Below are 27,159 nucleotides of genomic sequence, written 5' to 3'. Positions count from 1 at the left end.
CACATAATAAAACTAATGATGATTTAACACAAAGTGACTTAAGGAATCACTTCTCATTTGTCATGTTACTTCAAGTTTCCATAGCAAGACTCACTCGTTTGCAGGCCTGTAACAGCAGTTGTTTGACTTTTGTAGACCCTTCAGGAAAATGGATGAAAAAGGTTCACTTCACTGGGATAAAATAAGCAAACTGGAAAAGGGGAAAATTTACAAACAGGTAAGACTACTTAACAGTATCTTATCACTTCATGGCTTAGCTTAAGGATACTAGAATTTTTTTGAGTCACTTTGAAGTATGTGAGCAAGCATGAAAAAGGTATTTGCTACTCTTCTTCAAAAGCTGTAATTTTATACTTTTTTCATAGCGTCTTTATTTCCATTTTCTTAGAATCTCCCATTCTTAGAACTGTGGTGCAAATATGTCATAAGATAAAAGCTGAGGTGGATAATTACCCTTCTGAAGTCATAAACATATTTGTCCTGTTCTTTTGAAATGATTTCATCCCATTGTTTCTGAAGGAAAACAGTCGAGCAAGATTTTGTTTTCCTATTTTAATATGTAGGCGAGGTAGTCTTGTTCGCAGGTAGACTAGGAGTTAGCAGGGCTTTGAAAAATCTTTTGAGGAAGGCTAGAAGATTATTGAGCAGTAGAAGATACCACGAAAAATTGTTAGTAGCCCACTTTATGTGATTCGCAGTTGAGCTCTCTAAAATTCAGAAATGGTTCTGAGGCAGTGCTGTGATCAAATCAGGCCTTCAGAATTATAATGTCAAAGTATTTCGGACATAACAATATGGTGCCAATTGGACAATGGCTGTAGCATTATCCAAACAAACATAATATGGCTAAATATCTTCAGGATTTGTTAATAGAATGCTGTCTGGATGAGACTAGGAAGATGAGGAAGGCTCTGTATATTCATACCATATGTGACTTAATACATGGGTAAAAGTGTCCCAGCAGGGAAATCATTTTGACCCGCAGTTTCCTAGTTGTGTTTTTCCCAGATGTCTTTATTACCAGACTCTTGTCTTAGAATCCAATATGTTAAAACCTTCCCAGCACAAACATTTGAATGGTTGTCATAGTTAGGGAGATGATTATTGGTGTGTGCGTATGTGGTTGACAACAAATTCCCACTGAAATTAACACATTTCTCCATTCTTACTAGGCATGCCAATGTTGGGAAAGTTTCCTAAAGTTGGAATTCGGTTGATCTGTTAAACAGCAAAAAATGTCATTCATTCATCCTGTGAATGTGATGGGTTGGGATTGACGTCAGTGATGATGGAAGTCTAGTTCTGGTCATGCCAGGATTCATTAGGAAGCATGAGTAATAGTGGAGGGAACCCAGCAGCCTGTGTTTTGCTGCTAGGATATCTGAGGACAGATCTGCCTTACAGCCCAGTCAAAACATACAGAAGTTGGGTCAATGGGGAGAAGCTTAGGAACAGATAATGGTCACTGCAAAAAAGTAAGTGTACCTTTATAAGATAGCCTGTGTCCCACTTTGAGGGCCCTGGGAGTAGCATATTGAAATTGTGCCTAGACTATCTTGAAATTAATGTTCAGCATGTAGCAAATCACTAACACGAATCATGACTTAGCTATGCTTTAAAGCAGACCCATTTAAAGTAATGGGACCGAAATTAATTATTACAAACATCAGTCCCATTGCTTTCGGGATACAACCCCTTTTTGTTTGTAGTTTTTCAACTGTAGTATTGGAGTAGCAGTGGATTGTCGTACAAAGCTACAGTGAGGCTGAATCAGATAAGAACTTAACTCACCGCACACTTAGGGATCAGTTAGTCTATAAATTTAGGATGGTTCCTTGAATACAAACAACGTGCAAGATATGAATTAGTAGGAATGATGGGATTATAAATCTAGCGTTCCAAAGTCGCCATTTCCCCTAATTTGACAAAGTTCCCGTGAGAACTCCTTAAGCTTTTACCCATGGATGTTTCTTTTAATAAGCGGCTTATTCTGAACAAATATTTTCTCTTTGTTTCCTTGGCTCTGTAGAAAAATCAAAGTAGTGAGAGACTTATTTTTTTGACCTTTTCAAGACCGGCACACACTGTTTTTCTTTGCAAGAAGAAATCAGATATTTAAGTTTATTCTCACATTCTTTTGTTCATCTTATGTTTCAAGGGCAATCTGTTTGATTTTCTGCGGCTAACAGGCTGGCGTGGGTCCAAGGTCCTTTATTTTGGTGACCATTTGTACAGCGACCTTGCAGTAAGTACTCCAGTCCCACTTGGAATTTTATCTCAGTGCTACTTAGTGGCCTCTGCTTGCTACCAAAATCCAAGGACAGCTTCGTTCTTCAGTATTGTTGCTCTGGGATATATTTGTGGAAGACACCCACACTATGGCTTTGATTCTTGTTCAGCATGATCAACTCCCATTGCATAGGTGGTTCCTTTTTAGCCAGTCCTGATTTGAAACCCATACCAGCATCAAGTTTATTGCAAAAGGTCCAATACTTTCTTCTTCTAGTCTGCCATTTTAAGGCACATTTCCAAACCACAGTCCATATATAACCATTTTTAAGAATAACAGTTTAAAAAGTAACTGTTGGATCTCTCCCCCCCCCCCGTGTCAACTTTGTCTACTATTTTTAACTTTATTTTTCTAAAGGCAACTTGCAAAATGAGGTTTCTCCTCCCACCACTTCTTCCCTTTCTGCTTGGCCAGGATCTGCCTTATACCTTGTGAACAGAGAGGCTATTTCCTTCTGGCAGCAACCACTTGCACCTTGCAAGAACCATTCCAGAAAATTGGATGGGGTGGGGAGAGGCAGGGTGTTTCTGCTGGACAGACGCCCATTGCTATGCATGCTTAGTCAAAAATACTAGGGCCCACTGATGTCAGTAGAACCTGTTCTGTAATAACAATGCATAGGATTCTATCCTGCTATATCTCTTTACATGTACATCTGAAGAGCTCCAGCCTGCCAGCTGACATTGTGCGCTGGCTCAGTTACACTCAAGCTGATTTCCTTGCCGAGGCTGCTGTTAGGAAAAACTCTGCAGAGCATTTATTGAATGGTTTTATTGGGTACTTTTATCGTATCTGACATCATAGTTTTTGGAGTATATTGCATCTTTTGTATGCTATCTTCATGTTTTGGTAGGCAGGGTATATATATTTTTCATTAAGGGGAATAAAACCAAGTCTGCATGAGTGGTTGACTGCTTTTGGGAATGAACTGGCCTTGAGTAGACTCCCTAACCTGCGATTGCAAATGCTGTCATCTACAAACATATTTCAACTGCTGCATTTTGTTTACTAAGCATTTTTCCTTTTTTTGTAAATAAAACATAACCACCATACATTTCTGTAGCATACTCTGTTCAACCCAGAGATCGCCACCCCCTCTTCTCCACTCCTACAGACTGCCACTCCTCAAGGACTAATAAAGCTAAAAGAAGATTAAAGTTTATTTAAAAATTAAATGGCGTAAGAAAGAAAAGAGTAGACTATAGGATAAAGTGAAAAGCTAACAATGAATAGTGGCTTTCCTGCTTGTTGTTGGCGAGTAAGAACTGGATGAAAAACTCTTTCCTTCAGGCTATGAACTGATTTATCAGTATGGCAGGGCTATTAAAATGTGTATTGTGGGCTTATTTACAAGGCTGCATCGCAGTATCGTATGCTATGCCCTTCCTTCCCTCCCTCTTTCTTAGGATCTCATGCTGCGGCATGGTTGGAGGACAGGTGCCATTGTTCCAGAACTTGAGACGGAAATCCGAATCATTAATACAGAACAATATATGCACTCTTTGACTTGGCAGCAGGCTCTTACAGGACTTTTGGAGAGAATGCAGGTAAAATAGACCAAATGGTGATTTTATTAAGTAGTTGCCTAGCATGAAGAAGAAGAAGAAGAAGAGTTTGGATTTGATATCCCGCCTTTCACTCCCCTTCAGGAGTCTCAAAGCGGCTAACATTCTCCTTTCCCTTCCTCCCCCACAACAAACACTCTGTGAGGTGAGTGGGGCTGAGAGACTTCACAGAAGTGTGACTGGCCCAAGGTCACCCAGCAGCTGCATGTGGAGGAGTGGAGACACGAACCCGGTTTCCCAGATTACATGACTACCGCTCTTAACCACTACACCACACTGGCTCTACACCACACTGGCTTAACCACTACACCACACTGATACAATGATTATGGTTAGGCTTGCCATCACCCTAACCGTAGCTAAGCCAACTTCCTGGCTATATTTCCTTGTTTGTATTTCTTTTCTCTGATGAAAGGAGATGTAAAACTGCAACCTTCATAAGTATTAAATCATGTATTTAGCCTGATATTCAGATATGTTCAATATTCAAACATCTTGGGGTTGATTTTTTTTACTTTTAGATGTATCAAGATGCAGAATCTAGGCAGGTGCTACTGGAATGGATGAAAGAACGACAGGAAATTAGGTGGGTCTTGATATTTTATTATTGTCGTCTGTTCCTCCCCGCCTCAAAAAAAGAGAAAACTGTCATTGCATTATTACATAAATTCCAAACACAAATCTCGCACTTAATTAGGAACTGGTTGTGACTAAAAAGGCATTTTCATAGTATGCTAATCCCCAATATTGCTTTGCTTCTATACTGAACACAGTTCAGGGGTGCAGGTGGCCTACTTAAGGCAAGACAAACGTGTCAGGCACTCCTCATCTGTCTCTCAGAACTTAAGAGGTGCAGGAAAAGCTTTTAGCAAGCTCTAAAGAGGATGCTGGGTGCTCCCTTAAACAGACTAATCTACCAGCCATACACAGCAGAGGAATTCTGAGTAGCTACAGTAACCCAATGACCGCTCTCCACATCAAATGGGGGGGGGGCCTTTTGCGTGGTCGTGCGCTGCCCGCCCGCCCCAATCCCATGTGGCTCCCGGCAGTACAGCCTGAATTCGCCCCCCCCCCCCGGCTGGACACCTGGAGGTAGCCGCCTACCTCTGCCAGTTACCCAATCCCAGCTGGGGAGGCGTTGCCAGGAGAGAGTTGGCCAGGTAAGGGGAGGGATCGCCCTGCCCACACAATAGTGGGCAGAACTTACCTGGGAGTTCTCAGTCGGCTTCAGAGCTTCTCCCACCCTGCCCTCCCTCAGTTAAGCCTTCTTTTGCAGGTTAGCCTCTTCTTTACACTGGCGCTGCTACGTTATGGTCGCTGTTGAAGGGCTAGAAAGGAATTTTCCTGCATTGGCAGGTTTTGCCTCCCCCATAACAAAACATCACAACTTTGGCAGTTTCAGGCATTGGGCAGAATCCTTTAGTCTATCTTCCCTAAATGGGGGGGGGGCGTGAAGCGGTGACCCACGCCCCTCCTGCGACGGCAATCCCAGGGTTCCCCGTTAAAGGGGTTGTTTTGATGGGAGGCATTGGCCATACGCCAATAGGTTGTCATTGCTCTCCTCTGCGACGGCGGTGAAATGGGGGACAGGCTCTCTGCTTGAACAGACATTATCCAGAGCCAGCCCAATCCCCACACATTCTGGATAACCCTGATGTTCCCCAGATCCCCGGCTGGGGACTGGGAGGGATAAACGCCCAATGCCTAAGCCAAGGTCTCCCTACATCTGGAGCTTTAATAAAGTTGTGGCCAAAATTTTACTCCCATAACACGTTGTCTTGAGTCATCATTCCACTCGGCTGTCACCCAGGGCTGGGGGGCGGGGGTGCTCCGCCTGTCCGTGCACAACCCCAGACGTTTTCAAGGGTTTCTGTTCTCATGGCTTAATAGCAAATTATTTCCTTCCAGGTCACTTTCGAAGAATCTTTTTAACCCCCAATTTGGAAGCATCTTTCGAACCTTCCACAACCCGACCTACTTTTCTCGAAGACTGATCCGTTTCTCTGACATCTACATGGCATCCATCAGTTGCCTGCTGAACTATGATGTCAACTTCACCTTCTACCCCCGGCGCACTCCGCTGCAGCATGAAGCTCCCCTCTGGATGGACCAGCTCTGCACTGGTTGCATGAAGACTCCATTCTTGGAGGAAATGGTGCACATCCGGTGAAAGGATGTGTATGTCCCACTGCTGCAATACAGCTGTTGTATAGGAAGGGCCCAGCAGCTTAGCCTTAGATTGCAACCTGGTTACAGTGTGTGCCTATTGCTGTCCTTTGCCTCCCAGCACTTCCTAATAGATACTCAAGATGAACGAGTGAAAAGGCTGTGCAAATTATGTCTTAGAAATGCTTCACTGATAAGAAGTCCAAAGGTGAATTGGGTTCCTGTGCACTGTCTCCATAAAGTAGTTCCTTCTACATAGAGATTCTACCCAAAACGTTTTGTGTAGATCCAGAGTTTGTGCAGTGTGTAGCCATGATCCGATGATATTCTCAGAACTTGTTGATACTATAAAGCCCTATTTGTCCATGTCTCTACCCAGACTTAGCTGTGATTATATTGGCAAATAGCTCTGGATGTATTCCTACTAAAATGTGGACACATTTATATTCTTAAGACCTAAGCCAGAATTACTTTTGGTTCACTAGCACTGAGATGCACTCTAAATCCTTGGCAAAAGAATTTTAAACTTTAATAACTGCCAGCAGCTCAGAATGTGCTAGATTAAGACTTGATTAGGTTATAAATTCAAAGGTGCTAGCTTGTGTATCTTTGCACAACTGAGCACAGTATAATAAACAACATATAGCCAATTCAGTTTTATGTACAAATGTAGTGATCAACAGAGCTTATTGTGAGCATGGCTCAGAAGGGCTAAACAGGCAAAGTATCTCACCTGGTAGATCAATGACTGCTGCTGAGAGCACAGTGAGATTTCACAATCGGTAGTGTGCATTTCTGCGAGAGTGTGGACTGGTCCACATGTACCACTTGATTACACTGACTTGTAGCACAATGTGTGACCTGACCATTGGAAAGCACTGTGTTTGTGGTAACATCAGCTGATGTGGTAGCTTTGTAATGGCTCAACAATGAACGTCGTTGCTGCACTCGTAACATGATGTGCATGCATGTTTCAATCAGCCCTATTAAATATACCATCCCATATATTTCTAAAAACTACTTTTCACCATTGTATAAGTGTAGCTTGAATTTCAAACCTATTTCTTAACTTGAGATCAAAATATGGAAACAAATGGTGTTTTATTTAAGCATCTGCTACTTTTTAGCCTGACACAAATGAAGGACGCAATCTATCACCAGCGTGCTGCAAAAGGTGAGCCTAGGGTTCAATGGCTGAAGCCATGGGTACTTTCTCCTCTGTGTGAGATATAAACCTGGGTCTCTTTCACTGTGCAATAGGTGGAGCTGCCATTGAAAGACTACTCAGAAGAAGCATCAGCTAATGCAAGTGGTGAGTTATCAAGACCATGTTAACTGAAGTGTTACAGTGTTTGCACTTGTTCTGCATATAAAAAGCCTCATGTTCAAGCTCTCTGTATGTTTAGGAATGTCCCATCTAAAATCCAGCAACTGGTCTGACTTGATAGAAGGCCGTTTCCTATATATTGGTAAAGGCAAACATTTTGGGCCGAAGCTAGTTTGGCGACACATCTTTTCTATATTTCATCATAATGGAGCCCCCTGACCCTCAACTTAATACCTGTTTTTGTACCCAGCTACTGCAGATCAGAAACATACCATTTAATAGAACATCTTTCCCTGGAAGACTCACCAAAGTCCATTTGGGCTGGCTCTGATAAGCGTTGCAGGAGTATAAATTAAAAGCTGGGCAGGGGACCTGTGTTTATTTTTTAAAATATTGCAATCTGATTGAATTCTATAATGGGTTTTGTGCTGGCTAATTTAGGTATGGCTATAAATGAATAAAGCTGCTCCAAATGATTCCAGCACAGTTTTAAAAAAATCTATCAAGAACTATTTTGCCTTACAAATGGCAGTTCAAAACTGGAATTAAGCTGAACTGTGCATTGACATGGTAAATTGCATTCTAACGATGCCAAAGCAACCTTACTGTCAAGCTATAGAAATTGTTGTCACTGTAGTTGATGCTTTAGGAGATGTTTTGTTGCTGTTTCTCATGTATATGGTACCAAAGTGATGTCGTTTAAGACTAGGATACTGGCCTTTGTGTACTGCATCTTATATTTTACTCTTTTAGGGAATTATATTAGAATTCTACGTATTAGTCAAACACACTGAGCTGGTTTATAAAATGTGGTTTGATAAATTATTCTGTAGCTATAATAGGCTTAAGTTTAGTTGTGCAAAAAAAAATCACTTTATCATTCACATCTTAAGTAAGGAAACAAACATACCTTAAAATGGCTTCTCTGAAGTTTTCTACTACAGTGGTGCCTCGGGTTACATACGCTTCAGGTTACATACGCTTCAGGTTACAGACTCCGCTAACCCAGAAATAGTACCTTGGGTTAAGAACTTTGTTTCAGGATGAGAACAGAAATTGCCCAGCGGCGGCGCAGCGGCAGTGGGAGGCCTCACTAGCTAACGTGGTGCTTCAGGTTAAGAACAGTCTCAGGTTAATTCGTTCTAGAGGTCTGTTCTTAAGTACTTAACCCGAGGTGCCACTGTATTTAATGACAACTATAGTTATATAGTCTGCATGTGTCCTGCAAGCTAATGTATTATGTAGGGCTGTTATTTATTTATTGTTATTTCTTCTCTTTTGACACGTTCTCAACTATGTCAAGTCTCTCTTCAAACATGATGACTTTTAAAAACAGATAAGGACTGTGTAGGCAAACACATAACACTGTGGAATGCCTACAGGGGTGTCAACCAGAATAAAATTGGGGGGGGGGGAGCCCTGCCCAACATAGAATTTCTGGAAAGGCTGGGCATTCCCATTCAAAGTGAAGGTATAAAACTTGATGTCACTTCATTTCCTTATTAATGTTGCCTGCTTTAAATGTGCCAATTAACTTTATACTGCACAGAAGAGATAACATGAATAACTAACATAACGATTCCTGCATCATAAAGCCATCTGTGACCTAGCTTTTGAACATGAAATATATTAAACAGCTAGTTTTCCTAAGTGATATAATATCAGTTTGGCTAGACGTTTAGGTGAAGGAAATGAGCATTTGAATAAAAAGCTGTAAGATTGAAATGGCAGAGAAACCAATTAACTTGCTATACTGTTTCCATGTATTTACTGTATTCCACAGAAAATGTGATACTGGATTACTTGTCAGACATTGTTCTATCTAAATTATTCTAAGAATTTTCTTGAAGCATTTTTGAAACCCAACCTAAGGTTCTGTGTCATAAGGTGCTCAAGTTAGCATTATCCTCATTCTATTACAAGTAGGCTACTTTGTATAATGCCAAATGGCTCAGAACTTGAAGAACTGAAATAATGATTTGGTCAAATTTTGTCTGCGCTAGGTAAAATAGTTTTGGCTCACAGGTCTGCTCACAAAGCATCCTGCTGTCAGCTGCGTGCCTACTTCACAACAATCTGCACAAACATTCATTCTTCTTTCCCACACTACACAGAATTTGTGGTTTGTTCTAAGTGACCTTGCAAGTGTAGAATGTTTCTTTTGTTGGTTATTTACTATTTTTACAAAAATAAAGTATTGCATCATGGGATAATGACTTTCTCTTGACATTGTCTTTTCTTATGGCAGTGTGGGGATTACTAAATAATGGCTCTCAATCATAAGGCAGAACATACCTTTTCACCATTATGTATCCTTACTAAGTGTTGAATAACTATCTTCAGGTTCAAAATAACCAAACGCTTAATGAAGGTTGACGTTTGCTTGTTCCCATTCATTTACAAACATCTGTCATTCTCAGAACAGTACATAAATTCAGCAGGATTATAAACAAAGATGGGCCTACAATTTTCAGGCAGTATTATTTCAAACTGCCTTTTAAGTAACGTTTAAAAAAAGGGATCGGCAGAAGGCTCCATAGTGCAGTTTCAGAGTAAAGTTATCTAACTGAACTCAGATTTTATTGGCCCACTGAAGATTCTCCACAGCATCCACCGATCCAAACACATTCAAGAGTCATCATATTCCCTAAGTTTCAGCCTGAAGATTTAGGAGCAGAAGCCAAAGAACGCAACATGACTTTCCATCCCTCCCCTTCCTACTGCCACTCCTTATGACATCCAGAAACTCATTCCTGACACCCAAAAGCAGCACAAGGGGGCTACATTCAAACAGAAAATTGCCAAAGTCCCTGTGTGCATGCAAGGGCAAGGAGCTCTATGGGCCCCAATTTCTTGCCCATGTGAGAAGAGGAATGGAACTGAGGTATGTTAAACATTTACAATTCAAGCCGCTTGTTAATTTGTCACCATTGAAAGGGCAGGCAAGGCTTCTTAGCAGTCCATAACAGCCATATTCTGTTCATTCTGAATTACATAGCTTCTGGAAAAGTGTTGTTTCCAGCTTACTGGTCGCCTCAAATTCCAAAGGCATCTGAAAAATCTTCTCCGGTGAGAGAATCCTGAAACAAACATTCAAATACATATTAGGCCAGTTAATCTGACAAGAGTTCTATAGAGAACAAGCTTGACTTTTGCAAACTTACTGTAGTACAAGCAAACCGGTCACTACAATATCAATTGTCCACTACAAATATGCCATGTGGACCATCTGTGGCTTGGTGCACATTGCAAGAGCAAAGGAAGCAATCATTTTGGGCAGCCTTAAATTCACCATTTTAGATCATTTATTGAAGATTATTCAACGGCACTATGCCAAGATACTAAGTACTGCCAATCCCAGTTTGGTGATCGCCTTCTGAAAGATGAATGGAAAAGCAAAACTTTGCTTGTATTCAGATGCCATGATAGGCTATGGTTTGTGATCACAGGAATCAACCTAGCTTTCCCACAAACTTGCATGCTCCCCTCTCTCTCCTGCTGAGACTGCAAGGAGAGTGGAAGTGTTTGTTTCCGGTTTCAATTAATCATATTTTAACATTAATCTGAACTCTAAACTGTAGCTAATCTTGAAGAAGCTGGCTTAGTTCTACAAACCATAGTTAAGTTGGTTTCCTTCAAACACAGCGTTGTTAAGGTTTGCCACAGTTTTTGGGGGCTCTTGCAAAAAGTTTAACTGCAGTTTATTGAAAAGGGAATGGAAAGCTTCCAAAGTTGCAGTTGTGCTGCAAGGGAGTGGTCAAGTCCAGAAGGAGGGTAAAATTTTCCTATCATTATAAATGTTGGTTTGTTGCGATACTCAGTTACAGCCACTAGACTGGGGGAGCAATGCCTCTTCAGATTGCCTGAAAATCAAGGCGGCTTCTAAATGATTCAATTAAGAGACTAATGAGAAATGCTTTCTTAATTAATTTTGATTATATATGGACAGTAAATGTAGAAAAGGTTGAAATTAGGAAAAACTTCACTACACTTTGTATAAATGTATGAACAAAATATAAAGATCAGTTGTCTTACCTCAAATGGCTCATAGATTGAGATGTCTGCTCCATAAATGGGATTTGGAATGGACACCAAGTGTGGGCTCCTTTCCTCCCAGGAAGAAGGCTCGTCATCTTCCAGCTCAGCCTACAGGCAAAGTAGAAATAGGCTAAGCATGTCTCTGCCCTTCTAACTGCAAAGCTGATTAATTAATTTAAAAACGCACAAACCACTGGCATCAATTTGGTCTATAACTTTATTAATTAGTATTGATATAGTGCTCTTTCATTAGTGCTCAAAGGGATTCCCTCATCCCGTATACACCTGCAGCATGGCTGGCCAAATGAGCCGATAGCTAGAGTTGTCCTGCCTATTGTGATGCATAACTGAAGCTACATTGTGAGTGGGACGTGAGGAATTATGAAACTTTTAAGCAAACTAACTATTTTCCTCAGAAAAATGAGTAGTTGCTATAAAAAAATAAAAAAATCTTTACTTGTTTTTATCCTGTATTTTATTCTGTAAACTGCCCTGAGATCTTATGATGAAGGGCGGGATATAAATCTCGTAAAAATAAAAAACAAAAGCTGGTTGTGCAACTGGTTGAGCAACAGGAAGTATCAGGGCTAGATAAAATCTGTTGCGCATCCAACTGTACTGGTTTCCTGTGCAAGCCATTCCACTAGCACAATTGGTACACTCTTGAATTCCTCCCAATACTTGGCATGGATACAATGTTACAGGTGCCTGTGACCAGAAATGAGAATGCAAGAAATTAAAAGTTATTTCCCCACTTAATCCATATAATTGATGGTGGAAAGTCTGTGGGAGTAATGAATGAAGAGCTGACACTTTGCAGGACTTGTAAACCGTTTAGAGACTATGATAGGTGGTATATTAATGGTTTAAATAAACAAAATGCATGACAAAGATACCTTGAAATAGCGAAACTGGAATCCTTGGTTCTTCCTTTTGAGGTAGATGTAGGACACGCCAGCCACCATTGCACACAATACTAGGGAGGCTACAATGGATACACCGATGGTCGCAGCAGCAGGTGATTTCACAGCACCAACAACCTGTGAAAAGCAGTTTTGTTCGTATTTCAAAATGTTGGATTAGAGTCCTGCCTTAGTTAAAGGCAGCTAGTGTTTTCTTAAAGTGCCATGCTGTTCTACAGCAAATCCGAAAACTCTATCATTATGATTATGTTTGGTGGATCTCTGCCCCTGAAAACAGCCACCAGAGCAAGAGGTGAGTTGGCATGCTTCCTGCTGTGAAGCTGTAGAAAACTGCCGGAGAAGTTGGACAGGAAGCAGCAACCAATAAAGGAGAAGTACTTCTGACCAACCCCCAAGTAGCCCTGCAGCTTTCCTTCTCTTCCAATCAATATAATGTTGCCTCTTGGTCATAATTTTGGTTATCTTGTTACTGCTGGGTAGCTAATCGGATAGTTATAGTATCATTTATAGTATCATTTTGGCCTTGAACATAAGAAACTGGGTAATTTTTATGGCTTAGTTTTGGGGTGAATTTTCTTTTAAAGGTTCTGTGAAATTGGATATGGTTTATTTTGTTGTTCAGGATCTTTGTCTGTAAAATGAGTAACTGCACAATCTTAAAAAGCTGAAATTTTATGGAAAAAATGAATTACAATCAGATTTTTGTTAGTTAAACAACATGGCCTCCATATATAGACTTGGGAACACACAGAGTCAAATCCGCTGATCATTATTTGCAAAGCACATCACTTCTTAAAAGACTGAATTTAAATCCTACTTATGTAGTAAAGCAGAGATGAATGGGATGCCAACTGGATTATTCTGCAGCAGGATAATTCTGAAAGATTAATACAAACCAACTAATAACCAACCTGGTCAAGTTGCCCAAGTTGAGGTGCCATCAGAGGTGTTTCAATAGCATGAATGATCCCATTGGAGGCCAGAATATCCCATTCAACTATCACTGAATTATTAATCATCTTACAACCCTGGTGCAATAAAAGTGAAGAAAACCAAATTACTAAACCAGTGAATTACAATTTAAAGACTTTAAGGATTGCAAATAAAATTTGCTGCATGAGGTGCAAAGCATTTTACACAGTCAAATCCATAAAGGTAAAGCTGATTCTGTCGTTATCCATATGAGATACTTACAGGAAAGCGGGTGTTATTCGTGGAATCTGCAATGGAAAGGTTGAATCCGGCTTGCGAAGGTATAATGGCACCAGACGTGAGATTGAAGCTCATCAGGGCCACGTCTCTCGCAGATGAATGAAGCTTCAGATCATTCAGTGTTAGAGACTGGTAAGACAAAGAAGAGTTTCAGTTCCATTCAAAGTTATGATATTGGTGAGAAAAAGAGGAGAGACAAAACCATAGTCAGCTTCATTGCAACCTTCAGTTCAACCTCTCTGCGTGACAACACAATATATACACACAACACAAGCACAGCTGGGGCAGAGCCAATGGAAAGGATTGAACAGAGATATTGAATTGTATCTCTCCTCTCATAGAAGGTTTATCTATTATTTGGAAGCCTCTGTGAGCAAAATGAAGGGGGGAAGCAATTTTCACTAATTCCCGCTTTTGCTACCCCTGAGCCTGCCCCCCTCCAGTTTGTTCCCTAGGATTGAGAAGGATTTTTTAAAATGGTGTCCTTCTATTCATGGAAGCCTTCACTGGAGCAAAGAGCCATCCGTTATATAACTCCTGGTGCTTGGCCATGCAGTTACAGCAAATTCTGCATTCCTTCACAAGCTGAATATGTTGCTTTCTGTTCAAGTGAAGTCAGTTTAGTGATATAAAACTAGCTATGTTATCTTCATTGTTTGGACAGCCCCAGTGTAAAGTTAGGGTCTCTTTGTCCTACCACGCTTTACAGACTGGGTTGCCAGTCTCCTCTGCTGTGAGGATGTTTCACATTCTGAAACTTAAAACATGAAAAGAAACTCATTCTTTTTTCAATGCCTCCTTGAAAATACCTTCCGCCATCAGATCCAAGAGTTTATTTTTAAACCTCAGTAAATAAATTTGGAGCTCAGCTCTAAGGACACTCTTCAAAGCTATTCTGCTGCAAAGCTTTCATTTACATTTAAATGACACAAGAAGAGGGACTCTGTGGCTAGTTGATGTCACTGGCTTTATTTGGGTATGGAATGCAGGTCTCCTCCTCTAAAATAGAAACCTTGTTTCAGAACTACTTTGAGGCCATTATCAATGCAACAAATTAGATTTATGGTTTAGCTGCCATGGCTTTCCCAAAATAATTCTAACATAATTTGGCCAAGGTGCTACAAACTTCTATTCCCTGAGACCACAGAAATTCCCAGAACTCCATAGGAAAAGGGAATAAACATTTAATCTAGTCTTTTCTTTTGGAGGTCATTTGCTTTAAGGGAATCTGATTTGAATGTATTTTGTTACAACGGTTTACTTCAGTGATCTTATATTTGACCAGTTCTTGTAGACAGTGATGACCATTGGTTAATTAAGCCATACAATTATTCATGCGTTCATTCAACCAAAACGAAGCCACTTTAAGGCTGCGGTGCAAGTACAAAATAATAATATCGCAAAATCCTGTTTTGCATTTCTTACTGCATTTTTCTGAAATCCGGAGTTCAGGGGTACAAAAAGAGTTTTGTAAGTCATGTCTGTGGAGAGGAAATTAAAAAATTCCCATCCTTCTTGGGTGGCATTGGCATAATCCAGTACCATCTGAAACATAGAAAGGAATGTGGTGGTCAGCCTAAAAGAATAGCTCTGCTCTTGGAAGCAGCAGCCACCCCCTTTCTCCTTTAAACACTGAGTGAGCAGATGGGTAGAATACCTTCTTCATGAACCTCTTGGGATAAGCCCATGGCCCCCTAAGCTGGGAGCCCCTGCTCTCAGGTACACATAGCAGCAAGAATACATAGAGAAAGTCACCTCCCGAGGCCTCCCTGCTCCATACTAGCCAAAAGAAGCATTAATGTACTTACAGAATAGTAGACTGAGAAATTTGCCTTCTGGGCCAGCACTGCCACAAGACTCCCTGTGCATGTGTAGCCATCTCCCACAAACCCATCCCTACAGACACACTGCACATCTGAAAGAGGGGGGAAAGGAGGAAGAGATGGTGTAAACTTTCGTATGCCATCATTTGGCATGCAAATCAGTTTCAGGCAATAGAGCTTCCATCCCACTTAGCTTCACTTCTCTATTCCATCCCCAATTCAGCTTGGGGCACTCGCTAGCTTCAATATCCCCATCTAGCCAAACTTGAGGTATCCCTAGTTTGAACTCCTACTGATCAAGCCATACTTTCTCACCCTGAACTCTGTAGCAGTAAGCATCCCACTTCTCACTGGCGTTACTTCGAAAGCCGTAGTCCACAATTCCAACATGGTGACTGCCACACTTCAAACTCGGGTACACAGTTGGGTAGCCTGCTGACCTATTATAAAGCCAACCTACTGTGCACCGGTGGAAACCCATCTGGAGAAAGAAAAGAAACACAGGCTTCTCTTAACATCCTGTATTTCAGTCAGACCATGACCTTGAACAGGTTCTCTCACCGAGAGCCAACTTGCTCTTATACACCATGTACTGCAAAGCCATGCCTGGGCTGCAGGGGGCAGTATTTCATTTCATTCACGTGTCATAGGCAAGATGCTCATTTACCAAACCATTGTTATTGGGTGGAGTGCGGGAGTGTGGGGGGGAGGGGAGGAACCCACCTAGGAGCATTTACCTTCCATGCTTGTTCATTCACAGCCTATTTCATCACAGAAAGAGCAGGTCAACACCCACCTTCTGAAATAGTTTGAGTGTGTTAGGCAACCACTGTGGCAGGGAAACAACAGCCAATAGGAATGTCAAGGGCTTCTTGAGGCACATGCGTGCACAAACATGCGCGCGCACGCACGTTCTTAGCAAATTGGTGGGAGAAGAGCTGAACTCCTCAGACCAACTGTGAAGGGAAATGAGCGAGGCAATGGCTGCACTGTTACCTGTTGTGCCGCAGACAGCTGCTTAAGAGTGGCCACCGTCGCTCCCTCAGCAGCACAAGCCGCTTCAGCCTCTTGATAAGTAAATCTGTACTTTCCCTGGGGAGACTGCAGGTGGAAGACCCCGACTGTTTTTTCTGGAAAACAAGCATACAATATTGTGCCCCTTTAGACATTGCTGCGGGTCAGATCTGGAAAAGTGCCCTTTGGTGTGCCCAGCACAAATGACTGTGGGCCCATCTCTGAGGGAAACGGTTTGCAACTCAGGGCTAACGCTTCCCATCCCCCATTTTCTTCTGCAGACTCATAGCCTGCAACCCAAACACAATAGGTGACCTGCAAAAGATTGAGCTGCAATTGTATTTTCTGATTGTGAGGCCTTTTTCATTTTCAAGGAAAGTGTTGTCTCAGAGACAGGGGAGGTCATGGAAAAGAAAGCTGAGTGATAGCTTTTGGGTAGGCTTTCCATGGTAGTGCCAAGGAAACAAGTGTACCCCTGGGGGCTGATATCCTCTGACCTAATAGATAATGTATCAAAATAGTCAAGGAAAGAGGTAGTAGATGTCTGCTGGCAAAAGAGGCCACCAATAAATTTCAAGAGGGGCAGTAGAGGAAAGCTCATCAAACTGGATGAGTGTTAATGGGAAAGAGGAAGATGGAACTGAATGGGTATGTATCTAGCTTTGCCAAGATGGGGTCTGGGGTTCCCCCCTGTTGCACACACACATTACAAGGGAGACAATGAGGCGGAGGAGGGTTTATTTCCCGCCCTTCACTCTAAGGTCCTGGGGCAGGTTACAACTGTGTATAATACAACACTAAAAACTATTTAAAATCTTACAGGTACAAAGCATACATCTTATAAAACAAGGATTGTTCCATGGAAATTATAGGATGGTAACAGGGACCTATACCTTCGAAATGCAGATCACTACAGAGAGCCTCAGAGTGGCACTGCCCATTATTTTCCAAGCAACGGTCTATGGGTGGGATAGCTTCCTCCAAGCACTGGATTCCATTTCCAACGTAACCGGCATGGCACTCACACCGCCGGGAATTCTGCAGGGCAAGAAGGAACCCACATTATCACAGCAATCTTATGGCAAAACACAGGACGATGCAGAAGGCAAGGACCACTGGGGGGAAAGACAATTGAACACCAAGCCAAAGGGGAAATGTCATGCTAAGTCTCCTGATAACTTTACATGTTGGAAGGGTCAAAGAGGGGTTAATTCTTAGGTGACACTTTTCACTGAATTGCATTTCCAAATCCAAACAGAAATCTTTCGCCTGTATCACTATGCTTTGTATTTTGCATGCATTCTCATGAGCTGAAAATGGTTATTTTTTTCAGGAGGCTGAAGAAATGTGTGAGTTTCCCTGCTCTCACAAATGTGGTTTCAAGTCATCCAGCTAGGCAGTGCTTTGCCTTGATTTTGCTAAAAGTGAAATGCAGAAATCTGGCAAGCAAACTAAATATGAGATCTCCTTCCCCAGCTCCTAGCTAAAGTTGTATAGCACAGAAAATTCCACATTCCTTTACTGAAGCTTGGGTTTGCAAGCGGACAACAAGAATGCAAGTGGTAATGTGAAGAACCTCAGAGTTTCTATAGCCACTGTCCATTTTCATCCCAAAATTTTCCTAGGACTGCTGTGCTCTGTATCATACCAAGGGTCATACTTACAGGACCTGTGTTGATGCAAGTGGCATGCTCACTGCAATCTCCATTCATGCCATCTGCACACCTGTCAATAGGGCTGCAGATGTAGCCATCACCTTCGTAGTCTGGGAAACAGCTGCAGGAAACATCAATCCCAATCTGTGTGCAGTTGGCATAGTCACTGCAGTCACCGTTGTCCTTCGCACACCGGTCAATCACTGTATGAAAAAGAGTGAATTTTCAGTAAAGCCTCACTTCTGGCTCTCTAATCCTCCTGCTACCAACTGGGGAACAAGACTCACCTGGTACTTCTTTTGCCATTTAATAAGAATAAGACTATTAATTTATTACTTGTACACTGCCCATCTGATTGGGTTGCCCCGGTCACTATAGGTGGCTTCCAACAAAATATAAAAACACAGGGAAGTAGGGATGAGCAGAGTCCTTCAGTTCCACAACTGTTCTGAGAGATGCCACCATCCCACTGACATTGAATTCTAGCAGGATTGCCTGGTTTTGGAATGTGGAAACAAGTTTTGTACATGTACTCAGAATTGGTGGGGGGAATTAAAAGCAACATCAACTCACCATTCATTCTTTTTAGTTTTAAAAAAACATACTTGTACAATTGTGCTTTTACACTACTATGCAACTGCCCGTATTATGATGGAAAGAGAACTTATTTTTAAGATTTACCTTTGACGAGTTTCTAATACAAAGAGTGCAAAAAAAGGAGGCAGCTTGGAAAGTTCAAAAAATGTACCGGTACCTCCTCAACAATGCATTCTGGTATAGAGGAAACCAATCATCCAGCTTGGAATCTGACAGAAGTGATTCTATAAACATCTCTATTCAGAAAGTACTTTAGAAGAGCAGTTCCAGATCACCCTAATGTCCAAGGACCTTCTGAATTGACCCAGCAGGTAAATTACATTTTATTTTATGTATACTGCAAGTATACTGCATTGTCAGGGTTCTGCAATGTTTGAAAACAAATAATAAAAAATAACTTGAGAATCCAAGCATTTGATTGTTATAAACTTTTTAGAATCATGACCAGTGTTCTGTCTCTATGTTTCAATAACTAGAGTAGTTTGGGACGGATTTCAATTCAGGGAAGCATGCTTTAAAGTAACCCTCTCGGAAACAATTCTCCTTAGCAGTTCTCCATCTGTAAATCTAGAGTAACAATTATCTTCAGAGGCTAAGAATCCTCCCAAATATTCCTTTGGGAAGGGTTTGTTTGTAATGAGATATGGCCTTTGAGCTTTCCAAAATCCATACCTCATTACAAACCTTCCCCAAAGAAATATCTGAGAGGATTCTTAAGAGTTCTATGGTGGTGATCCTCAGTTCCCTCCCAGCATCTCTGGGAGGGAAGCAGTGACAAATAAACCAGTCTCTAAATTTATCCACACTAACCTTTCTCCTCTCTTTCCAGGCACGGTCTGGATATAACTCCATGTCCAAACACCCCTTCTTCTTCTTCTTTTTTGGTCCAAATCCTTCCTTTCCAAAATCTGCTTTTGAAAGGTCAATCAGAGCAAATGATAATCCGTGGGAAACCCAAATTGATGTTTGTTCCGATCGAGCACTAAAGAGCAGGGTTTTCAGGAGGAAATCCCTGGGGCAAAAACAACAACAAAAACACTTGGACATGGAGCTTTTAAGTGCCGACCTGTGCCTGGAAACAGCAGGGCAAAAGGTAAGCATGGATAAGCCCTCTGTAAGACCATGGTCACAGTATCTTGCAACATTACTGGGGAAAAACCAAAACCCATGCAGACGCGATATAGTCATTTGGAGAATGCAACCTTACATTCAAGGATGCAGCATAAGTGGTGTTAGGATGGTTCACAAACTAAATTTGTTGCTATTTGCAATACTACTGTATTATTGAAAGCTTTTCTGATACTACCCCAACATGACAAGAGTCTTAGTGACTGCTTAAACATGGTTCTTAAATGCTAGATTCATTCAATACCTTTGCATGTCCATCCGTCTCCCTCATAATGTAGGCTACATTCGCATGTATTATTGGACCGGCACACAGCATTACGATGGCAGGCTGGGGAACACACAGGCACCGCAGCTAGATATAAAAGAAGTCAGGCTCATTAGTTAATTCCATTCCATTTTCAGACACATTTCAGGGCTTATTTCACAGCGCACTGCTCTTCCAGCTAGAGATGATGTGGGAAGTCCACAAACAATGGAAAATTTCCTCATGTCCAGGGGGAAAGTTTCGTTTGAAAAACCATTGCATCTGCCAAAATTTCTCATAGGAACAAAAATGCAAGTGACCAAAACACATATAACACATCTCAAATCAGTTTATTTTAAGAGATTGCACCTCTCTTCTCCCACAACCCCCCCCCCAAAAACCATGCCATTATTGTGTACAGTGAGGCTGGTCAAACCTAATCTTCTTTTGGTCAGTTTATAGACATCAAAGGCACTCTGGGCTAGTGTACAGTGGACTGTGTGTGTTGAGCTTGCACAGGGGTAGCTGCAATTTCTCATTCAGCGTCAAAGCTTCCTTGGGCAGGTCATTTGCTTCTCAGGGAGAAAGTAAACATTACATTAAATGTAAATGACTAGGGTGCTCTTCAGTATCAGAACCATGGCATGCAGAAAGGCAATGACAGCTTCCCACACCAAATGGGGGGCACCTTTTGTGTGGTTGCGTGCAGCCCCCCCCCAATCCCAGTACGGCTCCTGGTAGTGCAGGCTGGCTTCGCCCTCCCCAGGCTGGATACCTGGAGGTCTCCACCTACCTCAGCCAATCGCCCAATCCCGCCTGGGGAGGCGTTGCCAGGGGATCGGCCAGGTAGGGGGAGGGACCGCCCTGCCCACACAACAGGTGAATCTTACTTGCCAAGCATCAGTTGGCTCCAGAACTTCTCCCACCCTGCCCTCCCTCAGTTAAACCTTCTTTTGCAAGTTAACTTCTTCTCCACAGCTACGCAGGCGCTGCTACGTCATAGTCGCTGTTAAAGGGTCGGAAAGGAATTTTCCTGCATTGGCAGGTTTTGCCTCCTCCATAACAAAACATCACAACTTTGGCAGTTTCAGGCCTTGGGCAGAATCCTTTAGTCTAGCTTCCTAAATGGGGGGGAGGGGTTTGAAGTGGTGACCCACGCCTCCCCTGTAGTGGTGATGCCAGGGTTCCCCATTAAAGGGAGCTTGAGAGGAGGCATTGGCCATACGCCAAGAGGTTGTCATTGCTCTCTCATGGCGAAACGGGGGGGGGGGGCTCTCTGGAGAACATGTTCTCCAGAGCCAGCCCAGTCTCCACACATTCTGGATAACCCTGATGTCTCCCAGATCCCCGGCTGGTGACTGGGAAGGATAAAAGCCCAATGCCTGAGCCAAGGTCTCCCTACATCTGAAACTTAATAAAGTTGTTTCCAATTTTAATCCCATAGCACATTGTCTTGAGTCATTATTCCACTCGGGGGTCGCCTGGGGTTGGGGGGGGGGCTCCGCCTGTCCATGCAAATGTAACCTCCACCTCTAAATCCTGACAAAAAAAATCTCACCAAGAGCAACGTCCTTCCCAGGACAAATAGCGGTGAGGGAGGTTTTGGTCAGGGCTGCAGCATGGAAAGGAAACCCCTCTACATGTTGTTGTTTATCCCTGCCCCCCACAGTGTATATGATCATTATTCTTATGAATGTGCAAAAAGATGTAATCACAGCATAATGGGTCATTTGCCTTCCAGGCTCACTTTCTTTAGCAATTTTCCATTATGCTGAGAAAACCGATTCAGAGAGCAATATAAATCCCTTGTGCTTGTGAAAAAAGAAGCAGGAGAGCAGAATTGCCTGTGACATAAGTTGAGCAGACAGAAGGAAGGAAGAGGTTACTTGATGACACTGCCATTGTCTCCAGTTCTCTGGATTTGTTTATTACAGGTCATACCAGTATTTAGCATTTCATTATCTTGTCATTCAAGTCTCACATTCCTGAACTGATCCAATTATTTGAGAATCTCTGTATTTGTTTATCCCTCTAACCCTCCCCATACTTGCCAAAAACACTTTGCTAACTAGATTTCCTGGGCTGGGCTGGGGGGCACATGATCCACAGAGTGGGAGAAGGGCAAGCCATGGATTTGGAAGGCCTGCCATCCCTATACATACCTATGGCGTCTGCACTTGGTGATTTTTCCTCTCCACCTTGCTGCTAGAGACTTTTAAAGCTTTTGAAGCACTCCAAAAACTTCCAAAAGTTTTTGCACAATAATGGGATAAGAACAAGACAAAAATCAGGGAAGCACCGAGGAACTGTGTAACACGATCCTTTCCCTAGAATGTCTATCAAGACAGTGGGAGGAATGCTGCTTAGGGATTTAGCTGGGATCTACTTTACCGAGTTCAGTCTCGCAGCGCTCTCCTGTCCACCCTGCACTGCAAAAGCAGAAGCCATCTCCGTGCAGCCCCTCATCACAGATCCCATTACTGGTACAATTGCACTCTGCAAAGGGAAAAAAGTAATAGTCACTGTCTTGGGCTAGTGCTAGTGCCAAGCAATGATTCTTCCACATCAACTTTGTTGGACTGGTCATGTGGTGCAAATGCCTGATGATCGTCTTCCAAAGCAACTACTCTATTCCGAACTTAAAAATGGAAAGCGTAATGCTGGTGGTCAACAAGAGAGGTTTAAAGACTCTCTCAAGGCAGATCTTTAAAAAATGCAATATAAACACCAGCAACTGGGAAGCACTGGCCTGTGAGTGCTCCAATGGGAGGACAGCCTTTACCAAAGGTGTCATGGGCTTTGAAGACACTCAAACTCAGGACAAAAGGGAGAAATGTGCCAAGAGGAAGGCACGCTTGGCAAACCCTCGCCCTGATCAACTCCCGCCCGGAAACCTATGTCCCCACTGTGGAAGGACATGTGGATCCAGGCTATTTTTGTAAACAGTGGTATGTGCACAGGCTTAGGTTATGTTCCAGCTGATTTTGAGTAGGTATCTCACTTCCTTGCTTTTAAAGTACTTATTACTCAAGTACTAACACACGTCACAAACAGTACTGTAAGGAAAGAAAACACTCCTTTCCAGCTAAAAGCATTGTAAGGCTGCACCCAGGCAGCACCTTTCTGACATGTACACAAGATGGAGCAGGGTGGGGGTGGAGACAGCCACCTATCTTCAAATGTGGTACTGAACAAAGCTGGCCATGCATTGTTTTAGCGCTCTTCATGCCCGCCTGGTGTAGGAAAACATCTATAAAGCAGTCCTCAGGTACCAGATATGGCAACCCGACTCATAGCATATTACCAGTGAACTTGCTAAGATCAAACTAGAGCAGGGAGACTCAAGCTACTGGCTCTTGCTGTCTTTGAAAACAAAGATGTACCTTTGCACTCTGGTCCATAGTGGCCTGGGGCACAGTTCTCGCAAGCTGTCCCAATGAAGGCCTTGCTGCAGGAGCACCATCCCGAGCCTTGCTGCCCATCGTTACAGGTACCATGATTGCTGCATGGTTCCTTAAGCCCTCCAGGACACACTGAAAGGCAGGACGCATTGAATGTTATCCAACAGAAGGCGTTTTTATTAAGCAGCCATAACCATTTTGGCAATCACTCTTGAACCGAAGCCTTATTGCTTGTTAGCAGCCTCCTTAAAAAGACACCAGCCTAATTAGCAAATCATTAACTTTTCTCTAATGTCTTAGAACAGTAGAAGCACATCCATATGCAATCAAACTGCAAGGTGAAAGTAGTGGGACTCACCTTCCTTGCATTTTACTCCCCTTTCCTTTCCTCCTTAGCGTTTCTTGGTCTTTACCTTTGGACTGTAAGTCTAAAGGCATGACCTGTATGGTTTTAACATTTTGTGCAGTGCTAAACAATTATTTTGGGCAATTAAATAATAATGATCAAGATCTAATCAGCCTATCATTTGCCAGTGAATGTACTGTATAATATGATCACTACGGATTACTATGGATGCATACACATCATTGGCTTAAAATGCAGCTAGGTTGTTCTTTTTCTCAATTCTGCTCAGAGTTGGAATGGGGGAGGAAACACATCAAAATGCAGTATTTCATAATAAATGACAGGATAGATACAAATTGTAACTAATGACATCCGTACACTGCTTCCCAAACCAGCGGTGGAATAAACAGGAGTGTGTACACAGCTTTATGTTCCTCAAAATAATTTGTATCATACTGTTACATGATGAAGCTAGAAAAAAAATCAAAGAAATCTAACTATGCCTTTTTTTCTACATATAGTGGAACAAGCAGTGATCTTAGGTTTTCAAGTCTTCTCCAGCTGGGTCAACTTTCTGTCATCAGAAAAAAATGTTTAATAAGCTAAAGGTATGTTCGGGGCTATCATATCTGAAGCACACTAATTAGGGAATAAGTCCCATTTAACTCATTGGGACTTGCTTCTGAATATACAGGCTTAAGATTTTGCTGCAAGTAAGAGTCACTCATTCACTCATTTAAATCAAACATGGCCCATGGCGCTCCAACATTTATTCATTGCCAGGTGGCCGATTAGAAGAAATTCCTGAATAATGATGTTGATGATGATGATGATGATGATGATAACAACAACAACAACAACAACAACAACAACAACAACAACAACAATTTATTTCTACCCCGCCCATCTGGCTGGGTTTCCCCAGCCATTCTGGGCGGCTTCCAACAGAAGGTTAAAAATACATTAAAACACCAGTCATTAAAAACTTCCTTAAACAGGGCTGCCTACAGATGTCTTCTAAAAGTCACATAGTTGTTTATTTCTTTGACATCGGATGGGAGCGTGTTCCACAGGGCAGACGCCACTACCAAGAAGGCCCTCTGCCTGGTTCCCTGTAACCTCACTTCTCGCAGTGGGGATCTGCCAGAAGGCTCTTGGTGCTAGACCTCAGTGTCCGGGCTGAACAATGGGGGTGGAGACACTCCTTCAGGTATACGTGTTATGGCCAAGTGGAACGTACGCTAACTCACTTAAAAAGGAAGTCTATCATTTTGAAAGGGATGGTGGGGGACACAGACCATTCAAGGCAAAGAAGTATGTTGGAAGGGTTGTTGGAATAAAGGAATTTTTTCAAGCTTTGTAAGCGGGACAAAGCAAGTGAATCTATCATACTACACAAACAGATTGCAAAGGAGTATCTGAAGTGGCTCCTGCTTGCAGTTATGAGGGCTACTTCCTAAGACATGTAAATCTAAAAAGAGCTCAACAGGACACTATGGGGAATCTTCCCCATATAAAAAGGAAAACTATGATGAATAGTCTGGTGTTGTTTTTATTGGCTGAAATAATCACTATGATCACCAGGAAAGAGAAAAACACACACAAGTATACAGTTCCCCTGCAGACACACAACGAAGATCTCTTACCCTGACAATCTTTCCCATAGTGGTTTGGACAGCACTGAGGCACCCACTCAACGACAAAGCATGTTCTCCTGCACCCCTTCATCAAGGACCTTGAAAGTGGACGCCATCTGTTCAGCCCATGTGAACGATATAACCAGGGAGACCTTCTTTCAGAAAGGGAGTACCATGGACGAGTGGACAATCCATCTTCATAATAGTAACAGGACTGGGTCTCCCCCTGTAAGGAAAAACAACAAACTTTTATTTGCCCTTGATTGGAATCTATTCCTTAGGGTAGAAATGCATGCCAAATATTTACTGTAATATATATCACAGGCTTAGTACATTTTTATTTAGATGGAACCTTCATGTTCAACTTACCCTGTCTTTTGCGACACCGGAACAATGAGGCGGATTACCACAGGAACCGCAAGCAGCAGCCTGAGAGGAAGAGAAGCAGGAAGAGGAGAAAAGGTCCACAAAGGTCCATTAAAAGTCACCAGTCCGATTCTATTAAGCAGAGCTCGTCTCACCAGCAATGACGGCAGGCGTAACAGCCAGTATGGCCCTTTTTCAAGTTCATCAGTGGTTTATTTTTTCATGGAAAATCTTTCCATTTCATCAGGTCATTATGGGACCTCATGGTGACGGGCAGGTAAGAAATATAATGATAATTAAAAAATATATTAAGAAATGAAGGCCAATTGCAAACACAATATTAGACAAGACCGGAAGCTTTGAGTTGTGTTTACTTAATACAAGTAAAACAAACGTGCCAAATTTTATCACTCTAGGGAAGACATGTACAACAGGTTGATCGCCTTGGTGTCTATGGTCGATCGCAGTATAAAATAAAGTGATAACCCGGGTGGTCATTATCAGTCCCCAAAATAAGCTCAATAACTCTGGTGAACCCTCCCCTAAAAAAAGCTCAACAACTCCTGGCAATGACAATGGGTAGATCCCAGCCTCTTGGGAGTTGGACGTGCCTGCTCTAGGGCATCTGGAAATTTTCTGGTGCAATTTACCCTAATTTGGATAAAAAATATCCAATTCAAAATTGGGGTAAAAGTGCAGCTATACATTCCTTTGTTGCCTAAATCTATGCCAGGTTCTTCCCATGGAGGGATGCCCAAAATCCTCAAAGGAAGGAAAGCAGAAGGCTCAAAATGGCTTGTTTTCAATTGAATAGGTCTGATGAAGTAATCAGTGGGCAGAACGGAGGTGGAATTCAACATTATGCCCTTCCAGTCATTCCATCTGCGCAAACATTGCAGCTTCCCAGATGGAACCTCCTCTCCTCCCCCTGTGCACTGTTCTGGGGATTCTCCTGACTCCTCTGGAACCATTGGGGGGGGGGGCTGTTGCGCAAGCAGAAGTCTGTATGCAGTACTTCCACTGAGAGAGCTGGTTAGGTGAATTTCACCTGATGTGTTTAATCCACCACACATCTGGCAATTCTCTCCTCAGAGACCTTTCCCCCCAGTCTTATGGGCTTCTGGCTTCCCAGCTCAGCTGAGGGGGTGGGGACCAAGCTTAAAATGGCTAGCAGGGTGGCCTTTGCAAACAGGGGGTGAGTTAAGCACTTTCTAATAAATTCCCAGCTGCAAATTTCTCTTCCTTCCTGCCACACACACACACACACACACACACTTGTTGGGCTGAGAACACTTTGGCCTATGAATGAATACTGCCATTCATATGGCAGTTTATTCCATTTTCATGACTTCCCCCTGTTTCGTTCTGCATTATAACTGAGCTTTCACATAACATAACGCTCTGTCACAAGAGACTAGGGCCCTGCA

At 42.4% G+C, this 27,159-nt stretch overlaps 2 protein-coding genes across 4 annotated transcripts in view; one reads left to right on the top strand and one right to left on the bottom strand.

Moving 5' to 3' along the window:
* Positions 1-9,561, top strand: part of NT5DC2 (5'-nucleotidase domain containing 2) — a 34,015-nt gene extending 24,454 nt beyond the window's left edge. The window contains exons 11-15 of the mRNA XM_083488874.1: positions 136-217; positions 2,159-2,245; positions 3,697-3,837; positions 4,377-4,441; positions 5,764-9,561. Coding sequence (XP_083345000.1) covers positions 136-217; positions 2,159-2,245; positions 3,697-3,837; positions 4,377-4,441; positions 5,764-6,025 — 637 coding nt within the window. The 3' untranslated portion in view covers positions 6,026-9,561. The remainder of the gene's footprint in view (positions 1-135; positions 218-2,158; positions 2,246-3,696; positions 3,838-4,376; positions 4,442-5,763) is intronic.
* A 153-nt stretch (positions 9,562-9,714) lies between these two features.
* STAB1 (stabilin 1) overlaps positions 9,715-27,159 on the bottom strand; it is a 95,432-nt gene continuing 77,987 nt past the window's right edge. For 2 of the 3 annotated variants that reach the window (XM_083488830.1, XM_083488832.1), the window contains 16 exons: positions 25,736-25,795; positions 25,376-25,592; positions 23,366-23,515; positions 22,374-22,478; positions 19,983-20,090; positions 18,023-18,216; positions 17,252-17,396; positions 16,341-16,474; positions 15,660-15,825; positions 15,330-15,436; positions 14,947-15,066; positions 13,504-13,650; positions 13,221-13,340; positions 12,283-12,426; positions 11,384-11,494; positions 9,715-10,428 (listed from right to left, as the gene is read on the bottom strand). In XM_083488830.1, coding sequence (XP_083344956.1) covers positions 10,384-10,428; positions 11,384-11,494; positions 12,283-12,426; positions 13,221-13,340; positions 13,504-13,650; positions 14,947-15,066; positions 15,330-15,436; positions 15,660-15,825; positions 16,341-16,474; positions 17,252-17,396; positions 18,023-18,216; positions 19,983-20,090; positions 22,374-22,478; positions 23,366-23,515; positions 25,376-25,592; positions 25,736-25,795 — 2,073 coding nt within the window. In that variant the 3' untranslated portion in view covers positions 9,715-10,383. The remainder of the gene's footprint in view (positions 10,429-11,383; positions 11,495-12,282; positions 12,427-13,220; positions 13,341-13,503; positions 13,651-14,946; positions 15,067-15,329; positions 15,437-15,659; positions 15,826-16,340; positions 16,475-17,251; positions 17,397-18,022; positions 18,217-19,982; positions 20,091-22,373; positions 22,479-23,365; positions 23,516-25,375; positions 25,593-25,735; positions 25,796-27,159) is intronic. The other variant, XM_083488831.1, reaches the window with a different exon arrangement.

This window comes from Podarcis liolepis (assembly GCF_965112155.1).
Source record: "Podarcis liolepis genome assembly, chromosome: 2".
In the NCBI taxonomy this organism is placed as follows: Eukaryota; Metazoa; Chordata; class Lepidosauria; order Squamata; family Lacertidae; genus Podarcis; species Podarcis liolepis.
The sequence above is the reverse complement of the archived record's forward strand: the minus strand, read 5'-3'. Positions and strand labels throughout refer to the sequence as shown.